This window comes from Dendrobates tinctorius, unplaced genomic scaffold (genome assembly GCF_039654945.1).
Source record: "Dendrobates tinctorius isolate UK_male_01 unplaced genomic scaffold, ASM3965494v1 ptg000085l, whole genome shotgun sequence".
NCBI classification, from domain to species: Eukaryota; Metazoa; Chordata; class Amphibia; order Anura; family Dendrobatidae; genus Dendrobates; species Dendrobates tinctorius.
In genome coordinates, this window is record NW_027361753.1 from 7,934,031 (window position 1) to 7,946,048 (window position 12,018).

General features: G+C 41.3%; 1 protein-coding gene across 8 annotated transcripts in view; it reads left to right on the forward strand.

The window, feature by feature from the left end:
* WDR7 (WD repeat domain 7) overlaps positions 1-12,018 on the forward strand; it is a 402,328-nt gene that overhangs the window by 289,233 nt on the left and 101,077 nt on the right. For all 8 annotated transcript variants that reach the window (XM_073584827.1, XM_073584830.1, XM_073584829.1 and 5 more), the window contains one exon: positions 8,029-8,146. In XM_073584827.1, the coding sequence (XP_073440928.1) occupies positions 8,029-8,146 (118 nt within the window). The remainder of the gene's footprint in view (positions 1-8,028; positions 8,147-12,018) is intronic.

Sequence of the window (12,018 nt, forward strand, 5' to 3'; positions counted from 1 at the left end):
ATCATTCTGACCCCACGGGGTGGGATTTTGCGTGGAGCACCAGATCGAGGGAGATTATCAGTGGTCTTGTATGTCTTCCATTTTCTAATTATTGCTCCCACAGTTGATTTCTTCACTCCAAGCTGGTTGGCTATTGCAGATTCAGTCTTCCCAGCCTGGTGCAGGGCTACAATTTTGTTTCTGGTGTCCTTTGACAGCTCTTTGGTCTTCACCATAGTGGAGTTTGGAGTCAGACTGTTTGAGGGTGTGCACAGGTGTCTTTTTATACTGATAACAAGTTTAAACAGGTGCCATTACTACAGGTAATGAGTGGAGGAAAGAGGAGACTCTTAAAGAAGAAGTTACAGGTCTGTGAGAGCCAGAAATCTTGATTGCTTGTTTCTGACCAAATACTTATTTTCCACCATAATATGCAAATAAAAGGAAAAAAAAACAGACAATGTGATTTTCTGGATTTTTTTTTCTCAGTTTGTCTCCCATAGTTGAGGTCTACCTATGATGTAAATTACAGACGCCTCTCATCTTTTTAAGTGGTGGAACTTGCACTATTGCTGACTGACTAAATACTTTTTTGCCCCACTGTATATATCTAAATAAAAATGTTCCCGTTGTACCGGACCTGTGAGCTCAGATGTCTGCACTGAGGTCCTGGGACAGGAAGTAGCTGTCTGACGGTGGAGATTGTACCGCCCTGTGGACTCTTCCCTAAACCACTTGTCGCTCACATGTAGGGAACCCTCTCACTGTACAAGAACATACTTTATTTAATCTGTTATCAATTCCCGTTGCTAATTTGTTGGCCAAAAGCGATCTTCCAAAACTAGAGCAGATGAGAAAAAGGCCTATTTGTCAATTCAAGAGGCTCCTGAAAAAGGTGAAACCTCCTGAAAGAGTTGATAAATTTCCCGACTGCCTCAGAAGTCTGCCCATACGTTAGTGTGGAGGAAACAGGTCCTGCCAGGACTGCACACTCTTGAGTGGGGTTTGTATAAATGTCGCCTGTTTCACACAGGATAACCAGACCGTATTGGCAAACTTCGGACATTTGGCAGGTATGCCCGTACACATGCATACTCTAGGGATTAGGGAATGAGCCACTTTCAGTCTCTTCTGATGGACGTTTATCTTCTTTGAAATCCAACATGCCGGATCCTTCTTTCAACCATCATCTGCCATTGGGAAAGAGTTGGGACCAAAACCACCGCATTAGATGCCGGTACAGTCTGCTTTAACTTGAGTTTGGCCTAAAGTGAACTAACCTATAGCCTCCCCTAATGTCTGATTTTAGGGTACCTCCAAAAGGTTGTTATTACTGCTGGTGCTCATCAGTGGTTTTTAATGATAAAGTGAGATTCCTCTGCATTGGATACTCCCTTAAGATATATTACCGTGACCTTCTACATATCGGCACTTACAGTCTTTTGGTGCTAAGATTACCGGCTTCATACGTTTTCACTGTTCATCTCCACGTTCTCCTCTTGTATCCTGTTTATACTACATGGGAACGATCAAAGCGACAGTGCCATTGGGCAAAGATAGAATGTCCTGTGTCCTTTGGGTGATGTGAATCATGAAAACATCGGAATAGGAGTGTGCTGATCGTTGCTGGAGTCAGTGACCGGAACCTCTTGCAGAAATAAGGACGAGGCCACATGTGTCTGGGATGGTGCTGTAGTTTGAATGAGAACATTGGTTCATAGTTTTAAGGTTGAAGGTAGACACATCAAATTCAACCTATAGCCTAACATGGCAAAAACCCCATGAGGCAGAGGCTAATTGCTCCATATTAGGGGAAGAATTCCTTCTCGACTCCACGTACGGCAATCAGACGAGTTCCCAGAATCAACGCTACATCACACAATCTAGTGCGCATAACCTGTAATATTATATTTGTCAAAAAAGACATCCAGGCCTCCTTGAATTGTTTAGTGTGTCAACCATTACAACAACATGAAGCAGAAAATTCTGTAGTTACACTGCTTGTACAGTAAAGAATCCATAATTTCTCTCCTCATATAGTAAAGCACTTGTCGTCACACTACTTGTATAGTAAAAAAAAGCCAGCATTTCTCTGCTCGTAAAGAATCTAAAGTCTCACTGCTGGTATAGTAAAGCATCTGTAGTCTCAATGCTTGTACAGTAAAATAATCCATTATTTCTCTGCTTGTACAGTAAAGCACCCGTAGTCGCACTGCTCGTACAGTAGAGTCCATAATTTCTGTACTCGTACAGTAAAGAATTCATAGTCTCACTGGTGGTACTGTAAATCACCCGTAGTCTCACTACTCGTACAGTAGAGTCCATAATTTCTCTGCTCATACAGTAAAGAATCCATAGTCTCACTGCTAGTACAGTAAATAATTTTTCTTCTTTTACAGTAAAGAATCATGGTCTCACTGCTGTTATAGTAAAGCACCCATAGTCTCACTGCTCGTACAGTAAAGCACCCTCAAGTCTCACTGCTTGTACAGTAGAGTTCATAATTTCTTTGCTGATACAGTAAAGAATCCATAGTCTCACTGCTCATACAGTAAATATAACTTCTCGTACAGTAAAGAATCCCAAGTTTCACTGCTGTTATAGTAAAGCACCAATAGTCTCACTGCTCTTACATTAAAGAATCTATAGTCTCACTGCTCGTACAGTACAGAATCCATAGTCTCACTGCTCTTACAGTAAAGAATCCATAGTCTCACTGCTCATACAGTAAAGAAGCCATAGTCTCACTGCTCATACAGTAAAGAAGCCATAGTCTCACTTCTCGTACAGTAAAGAAGCCATAGTCTCACTGCTCGTACAGTAAAGAATCCATAGTCTCACTGCTCGTACAGTAAAGAATCCATAGTCTCACTGCTGATACAGTAAAGAATCCATAGTCTCACTGCTGATACAGTAAAGAATCCATAGTCTCACTGCTGATACAGTAAAGAATCCATAGTCTCACTGCTCATACAGTAAAGAATCCATAGTGTCACTGCTCGTACAGTAAAGAATCCATAGTGTCACTGCTCGTACAGTAAAGAATCCATAGTCTCACTGCTCGTACAGTAAAGAAGCCATAGTCTCACTGCTCGTAAAGTAAAGAAGCCATAGTCTCACTGCTTGTACAGTAAAGAAGCCATAGTCTCACTGCTCATACAGTAAAGAAGCCATAGTCTCACTGCTCGTACAGTAAAGAATCCATAGTGTCACTACTCGTACATTAAAGAATCCATAGCAGGCCTAGATCATTAGAAAGATCTCTTTATATTATCATTCATATGTTTGGACATTAAGTACAGGAAGACCAGAAGAATGCGGACAGCGGCAGATGAGGGTCCTGATGTTAATTTGTTTTCAGCGTTTTTACTGTGGTTTTCCCACATTGAGACCAAAATAATTTAGCACCAAAAAGTCTAAAAAAGAAAAAAAAAAGCATGTCAAACACTGCACAGAAACCGTCTGGATTCATACTGTTTTTCTTGCAAAATAAACAAAAGTCATTAAAAAAAAAATGCCAGGTGTGAGTGTAACCCTCAGGTGTGAGTGTAACCCTCAGGGGCTTTTGTCAGATTTGACCCCTCTTCAGTTTTATAGATCAGTTTTGGGTTAGTAAATTCCTGCCTTAAGACCAAGCTGATGATGGTGCCAGGATCTTGTGCGACGCTTGCCTGAATTCTGCTGGAAAGGCCATTGCACAATCCCTGTTCCGTGGCCGTTCCCCCTCCATATCGTGTGGCGAATGGAGGACACATTACCCTCTTTTGACTGCAGTGTAAAAGTAGTAACAGTTGGCGATGCTCGCAGAGGAGGCATCCTAAACCGGCCTTTGTTTGCAGCTCAGGTCGGGGTGCAGGGTGGCGGCTCCATCATCCGCAGCTTTTACTCTGAAAGCCGACATGTGAGCCAGCTGGTCCAGCTGCAGGAGGGGGTTAATCTCTGGCCACATATTACCACTCCTGAGCCATGTTAATAAATTAGCAAGGAGCCTGTTGCTTTTCAAACTAATTTTTTTTTTTTCCCCCAATCCAACAGTAGTCGGCCTGTCGACAGCAGCACGCGCAGGGTGTAAGGCGGCTGTTACCCTGACCGAGCGTCTAGCTCATTTAGGCTGCGTGCACACTCTGTATATGTGCAGCAGATTTTTCTGCACCGAAAAATGTTGGCAGGAAATAAACACAAGTTTTTGGTGAATTATAATATTTACTTTTTCTTTCCCTTTTTTTAAATGGGTGGAAAATGCTATAAAAAAAAAAAAAAAAAAAAACTTGAAAGAACTGACACGCTGCAGGTATGACAAAATCTTTGATGGCTCAAATCCGCAAAGAAAAAATAACCAGCATTTGCACAAGGTTTCCGAACTCTCGTTCACCTTGCCGGTATCGTAAACGGCAGCGTTTTTCTTTTAACTTTTGAAAAATGCGCCGTGTGAACTATCCTATACAGTGTGTGATATCGGGGTGTCCTAATATAGTTTAATTTAAAAGAGTATCTCTTACTAATACTTAGTATATCGAAGGGTGTATTTAAAGAGAACCTGTCACGTTGTTCGCACAGCCTGATCTGTAGACAGCATGGTGAAGAAAAGCTGAGCAGAATGTCATGTAGGTTTGTGGGAAAGGATTCAGTGTGACTTTTTTTTTTTTTTCCAATGAAATCCCTGGGTATGAGTCCAGTTGAGCCGGGGGCATGAGTCCAGTGGAATGGGAGTATGAGTCCATTGGACACTCCCACTCAGTGATTGACAGATGGCACCTGATTTGCAGGCAGTATGTTAAAGGGCAGGAGGAGCCTATCAGATGATGTATATTTTTTATGGGAAATGTTTTAGTTAAATTTGCATTTTATTCATGGAAATCCTTGAGTACGAGTCCAGTTGGTCGTGCTACTCCATGATTGACAGACTTCCCTGTATGACTGTGCATGCAGAGACAGCTGTCAGTCACTGGGTAGGACCGCCCACCGGACTCGTATTAATTAACAACCCCGATATGCCTTTTGACAGAGGCAGTTAAGGGTACTTATGCCTCAGTGCTGCTTTTTAACAGTGCTGAGAAATAAGTGTATAGCACCCCCCGAAGTCAGAATTTCTCCGGGGGCTTGGCTACCAGGGGTAGCCAAGACCCCAGAGAACATGATTTGGGTCGATTTTTACCGACCCCAGTGTTGCGATCGCTGTTACTAACGGAATAACGGTGACAGCAAAACAAAAAAAAAAGTCTGATTTTCCTTTTAGGTTCTCTCTCCTCTGATGTGATCTCACATCAGAGGAGAGAGAAATGGTGTCCCCCAATTCCTCCCGTTACCTCCCGGTGTCCCTGGACCCTGCTGCATCCCCCCTGCAGCCGCCGTCTTTCCAGGAAGAAAATGGCGGGCGTATGCGCAGTGCGCCCGCCAAGATCTGTCAGCTGGCACTAGTTAACAATAAGAAATTTTTCCTATTGGTTCATTTTGATCTTTATGATAAACCCTATCACAGTGATCAAAATAAAAAAATAGTATATCAAACCCCCCTTTACCACCCCCTTAGGTAAAACTAATAAAATTTAAAAAAATGTATTTATTTCCATTTTTTGGTTAGGGTTATGGTTGGACTTATGGTTGCAGTTGGGCTAAAGTTGGGGTTGGGGCTAGGGTTGGGCTAAAGTTAGGGTAGGGTTGTGGTTATGGTTGGGATTACGGTTAGGGTTGGGATTAGAGTTAAGGGTGTGTTAGGGTTAGGTTTGTGGTTGGGGTTAGGTTTGTGGTTAGGGTTGGGATTAGGGTTAGAGGTGTGTTAGGGTTAGGCGTGTTTTGGGGTTATGGTTGGAGTTAGATTTGGGGGTTCCACTCTTTTAGGGGGTCTCCAAACGCGACATCGCGTCTTCATTGATTCCAGCCAATTTTGCCTTCAAAAAGTCAGTGCTCCCTCCCTTCTGAGAACTGCTATGCGCCCAAACAGTGGCTTTCCCCCACATATGGGGTATCGGTGTACTCAGGAGAAATTTCTCAACAAATTTTGTGGTCCATTTTCTCCTGATTCCTTCGTGAAAATAAAAAAAATTGGTTCCAAAGTAAATTTTTTGTGAAAAAAGTAAAATGTTCATTTTTTTCCTTCCACATTGCTTTAGTTCTCATGAAGCACCTGAAGGGTTAATAAACTTCTTGAATGTGGTTTTGCGCACCTTGAGGGCTGCAGTTTTTAGAATGGTGTCGCTTTTGGGTATTTTCTATTATATTGACCCCCCCAACTCACTTCAAATGTGAGGGGGTCCCTAAAAATAATGGTTTTGAAAAATGAGAAATCTCTGGTCAAATTATAAACCTTATAACGTCCTAACAAAAAAATATATATATTTTTCCAAAATTGTGCTGATGTAAAGTTGACATGTGGGAAATGTTATTTATTAACCATTTTGTGTGATATGACTCTCTGATTTAAGGGTACTGAAATTAAACATTTGAAAATTGTAACATTTTCGCCAAATTTCCATTTTTTTTTTCCTGAAATAAACCCCAAGTTATATCGAAGAAAGTTTATCACTTACATGAAGTACAATATGTCATGAAAAAAACAATGTCAGAATCAGCGGGATCCGTTAAAGAGTTCCAGAGCTATAACCTCATAAAGTGACAGCAGTCAGAATTGTAAAAATTGGCCCGGTCATTAAGTGCCAAATTGGCTCTGTCACTAATGGGTTAAATACTAGTCCTACTCAGTGATTGACAAATTTTGCAATGTTTTAAAAATCTAATATTGGTAGACAGGTAATGAATATCACATTCCTGGACAACCCCTTGGTTTTTAGTTATGGTGAAGAACCACTTTGAGGGGTTGTCTCAAGAGCTCCTCTACTACTTCTTCTCCCGGCAGGATCAGCAGTTTATCAGGGTGGTAGTAACCAGACCTCTGGTAATCAGCTGATTATTTTTTATTTTTTTTTGGAATACATCCAAACTGGAGAGGGGAGAAATATAGCTGCTTTGCCTAAATACTTTTTGGTCATGGTCCAAGAACTAATGTAGGCGAATGAGTTTGGCATCTGCCTTGCATCTCATGAAGGTGAGCAATTATGTGGCTCAAGACCTTCTACCGTTCTGATGTGGTGGCAACGTGAGTGCCAAGTGTAGTTCTGCTTCTGGTCAATGAAGTCCAAAACCGTGGTTATCTTCTGGTGAAGTGTTCACTTTGAAGAGATGTTGTCGCCATCTTTCCTTCAGAAGCGCACTTATGATTTCCAAGGGGAAGGGCGGTGAGCTCCTGAAGATTGACTGTTCTGGCCGGTGGCATGGTCGCGGCCTGGATCTAAACTGAGCATGGGAGAAGCGATGGGGGACTGAAGCTGGACGGATCCAGTGATGAAGCAGGCAGTAGAGCATAGAGCTTGCAAGCAGCGCCCGGTCCTTACCTAGGTAACCGGCCTTCTCTGATAGACTGCAGAGGTGGTTGGTAACCTAAGGAGCAAAAAACTAAAAAAAAAATCCTTTTCTAAGTTGTCGTTTTTACAAACATTTTGCAACTTTAATCATGTAAGAGGTTGTGCAAGAATGGTAATTTTTGCCCCATTGAGGCTGGTGACTTTACCATGAATGGTGGCCATTGACCACGTCGCCTCCAGTGACCTCCTACCCGATAGTTTTGGCAAAATCATTGTATGCAAACAGAAAGGACCGGAAGCTTTTTTTTTTTTTTTTTTTTTGTAATGGCTTCCATCTGCTGGGTAGGATCTGGCATTGGTGGGGTCTTTGTGATGCACATTCACCGCTACGAGCGCCTGATTTGTTAACAAGGCTCCTTTACCACTCTGGCCGCATTCGCGTAGTGTTTTCAATCTTCACGCCTAATTATTCGATGTTGCGTTTGATGCGAGAACACCCTGACTAGTAATCACTGCTCATTGTGGGGAGTCCATTATATTCTAACTGTTTGAGTGATCCCATTGACCTTGGACTGACATTATAAGCTGTGTCTAATCTTTTCACTCTATATATTTCTAATGCAGACTTATTTTTTTTCTTTTTTTTTTTTTTGTTCTTCCCTCCCTTCCTTTCTGCCTGATCCCTGTTTAGCATCACAATCGGGTTACCCCTGAGCCCCGCAGCTGACTCCGCCCGCTCGGCACGACACGCTCTGTCGCTCATTGCCACGGCCAGACCACCCGCCTTCATCACAACGATCGCTAAGGAGGTAAAAAAAAAAAGAAATCCTCTCCCCATCTTCTCCTTTCTGCATGGTTAAATCTGCTCTCATTCACTGTTCTTCCATTAAAGTTTCCTCTAAGCCTTTGGTAAAGCTTTTTATGATGTGTGTAGCATAATAAGCCCCCCTTGACAGGCATCCCTCCTCCCTATGTGACACATCGTGGAGTTGTAAAATTTTAAGGTAAATGCTATTATTTTTTTTTTGCACCATTTTTGGTAAGTATTAATTACATTTTACGCTGTCTTGAAAGGGGGCTGTCTCTTTTCAGAAAAGTTTATCCTATAAGTTCCCCTTAGTAGTTAAAAAAAAAAAAAAAAAAAAAGTTGTCTCTACTCACCCTGCCCTGGTCCTGCACTTTGAGTTAAGCTCAGCAACTCTGCCTGTTTAGACTGCACAAACTGCTGAGCTTACTGATTGGCTTCCACAATGTCATGGCAGCCAATCAGCGAGCTATGCTGTTCTGAGCGGCATCTACAGTGCATGGGCAGAGCCGTTGTCTGCAGCACTCTCGACATGACATTAACAGACACCAAACCAGGGGCGGAGACTCAGCGCTGGACCAGGGCAGAGTGAGTAAAGGACCATTTTTTTTATTTATTTTTTTTATTTTTTTTTATTTATTTATTTATTTTTTTCACTAAGGGCCCTTTTCTGAAAAGGGACAAACCCATTAACTCCATTCCAACATTTCTGTGTAACGAGGCAGATTTGCTTTCAGGACTGTGGTGAAGCGGAGGGTGACTGTCTCTCCAGGGCAGGGGTCCTATTTATTTCCCAGAGTCCAAGTATAATCATAAAAAAGAATCCACTATTGTAAAGGGTTAATCTTGTGAGCAACAATTTTCACTTCTTCATAGAGTAGATCGTAACTGCATGATTTCTGTTGCGGAGACCCTGACTGATCCCAGAAAATGAGGATCCAGTGATCCATCTGGTGATTGGAGCAGCAGTGAGCATGTGCGCGGCCATCACTACCATGGAGCAGAGGTCGCACATGCTCACTAACGCTCTAGTGACACTGGGGATTTGGGAACCACTGTTCTGGGAATTGGTCTGACCCCCAGTGATTTCTCCTATTCTAATAATTTTATGATCAGCTCTCCACCGGTCGGACCCCGCTTTACATGGTTTTTTTTTTTTTCTTCTTATCACTGTTATGAAACAGGTAAGTAATCCCGGAGGCACGTTACTGGGTTTTTCTTCTAGAAGATGTGGATATCTCAATATTTCAGAAAGGGATTTTTTTTCTCATTTTATGTAAATAAAGATTAATGCATGAATCTAAATCTCTGTAGCTTTATAATGAGGGTGTTCAATTCGTCGTCATTTTTCATGATCTCCTTTTGCTGTCAGTGAATGAGATCACAATACATTCGGAGGGAAGTTGTTGTAACCGTGCCTGTTTGTCTTGTAAAATAATTTAAAATTTTAAGTATTTGAGTAATTGGTAGAATTTTTTTTCTCATTTACTAATGAATCTTTATTGGAAAAAAAAAAGTAATTCAAACTATTTAAAGTCGATAATTGAGTAAATATAATGCAGTTGCAGTACCCAGTAATTTCCTCTTGGAGTGCTGTGGCATTAACATGACTCTAGATTTCTGAAACGTTCTTGCCTTGGCCTAGTCCTGCTCATACAGCTGCATTGATTAAAGCGTAGACGTATTGACAATCCTTCTCTGTTCAACAAAACAGCAGCACAAATGTTTGTCCTGTCCAGGACTCTAGTATGACCGCCCCTTTATAGACACTTTATACAATGAAATGTGAGATGTATCATTGGCAAGTAATAAATTATATTTAACCCCTTAAGGACTGGGCAATTTTTTTTTAGTTTTTGCTAAAATTAAAACGACAGTTACTCTTGACATATTGAAGAAAAAAATTAATTTCTAAAAAAAAAAAAAAAATCAAAATGTGGCTTGAGTTGCCCTTTTTTGAGTCTTTTAAATTTGAACTTGTTTTTTTATTGATATCACTTAGGGGTACCTCTGACCTTTTGCTTGCTTTTTATTTGCGACCTAAAACATAAGCGTTCACTGTTTGGCGGTGGTGTAATTAGGGTCTGATGGGGCCTGATAAATTTGGATCTCAGTTTTCCACCTCCTTGTTGGTCAGATGTACAAGCTCTTGTAGCTATGTAAATACTATAAAGACATACGTGTCCACCCATCACCTCCATAATGTCCCCCATCCTGTGCTAATGTCCCCCATCCTCAGCCCCTTCTTGGTATAATGTCCCCCATCCAGTAGTATTGTTGTCATTACCCATCCAGCGCCCATCCTGTAATGTATGTCACCAGTCCTCACCCTGGGTCCATCCAGTAATACATGTCCCCCATGCAGGGCCCATCCATTAATGTACAGTCCTGCTCATCGTTATTGGCACCCATGAAGTGTAAGTACATAATATGGAATATCTCCTTATAAAAAAAAATCAAGTGAAACAGTTTTTTTTTGTGTTCATGTTAATACATAAGAGCAAATGATTAACAATAATTTCAAACTAAAAACAATGGGAGGGAAAAATGGAAAAACCTTGTTGTGACACTGGTATTGGTCCATTTACATTACATTCGTATTGGAAACACATTTTGACTCACCTGTGGTAAATAACAAATGAGAATCACCAGTGATCAATTGTCGCTGCCCTTGTGACATAAACTATCCAGTGTATGATGACTTCAGTGTTTTAAAAAGCCACCTGGTAGGCCCTGTTCCTTTGTCACAATGGTGAAGACAAAGGAGCTGTCTGAGGACATCAGGACTTCTATTATTAGCAAACACAAGACTTCCAAAGGGTATAAGACCATTTCCAAAGACCTTGGTATCCCGGTTTCTACAGTGCGCAATGTTAATAAGGAGTTTGCAAGGCATGGTACCATTAAGAATCTCCCTGGGCGTGGGGGAAAGAGGAAAATTGACAAGAAAGGTCTTTTGAAGGTTTGTGCCAATGGTGGAAAAACTCCACGTCAAACATCCAAAGACCTGAAAGCCAATCTGGAACAGCCAGGGGTAATGGATTAAACAAGTACCGTACGCCGCACACAGTACCAAGCAGAACTATATGGGGGAAAGCCATGGAAGAAACCATTGCTGAAGAAAAGACATGAAAAGGAACAACTGATCTTTGCCAAAGAGTACCTTGACAAACCACAATCCTTCTGGGAAAATGTTCTGAGGACTGATGAAACAAAAATAGAGCTTTTTGTTAATGCACAGCAATAGTCTGTTTACAGATGGCGCAATGAAGCTTATGATGAAAAGAACACCCTACCAACAGTTAAACATGGTGGATGGCCATAATGCTTTGAGATTTCTTTGCTTCGTCTGTTACTGGATGCCTTGACTGTATCATAGGAGTCATGAAATCAGAGAATTATCAAGAGAATTTAAAGCAAAATGTCCTACCCAGTATAAGAAAACATGGTTTGAGTCAAAGTTCATGGGTCCTCCAGCAAGACAATGACCCAAAGCACACATCCAAAAGTACACAGGAATGGTTGAAAAAGAAAGAATGGGCAGTTGTAAAATGGCCAGCAATGAGTCCTGACCTCAATCTCATTGAAAATCTTTGAGGTTTGCTGAAAACTGCCATTGGAAAAAGTGCAAACATTCAAGAGCTTGAACAAATTGCAAAGGAAGAGTGGGTGAAAATACCAGCTGAGAAGTTCAAGAAGCTTATAGATGGCTACAAGAAACTTTTGGAGGCTGTCATCCATGCCAAAGAGTGTGCAACCAAGTATTAATTAGGGGTGCCTTTATTGCTGCACATGCTGTTTATTCTGTTTTTTTGAAATTGCAATATGTACAGTTAGATCCATATATATTTGGACAGAGACAACATTTTTCTAATT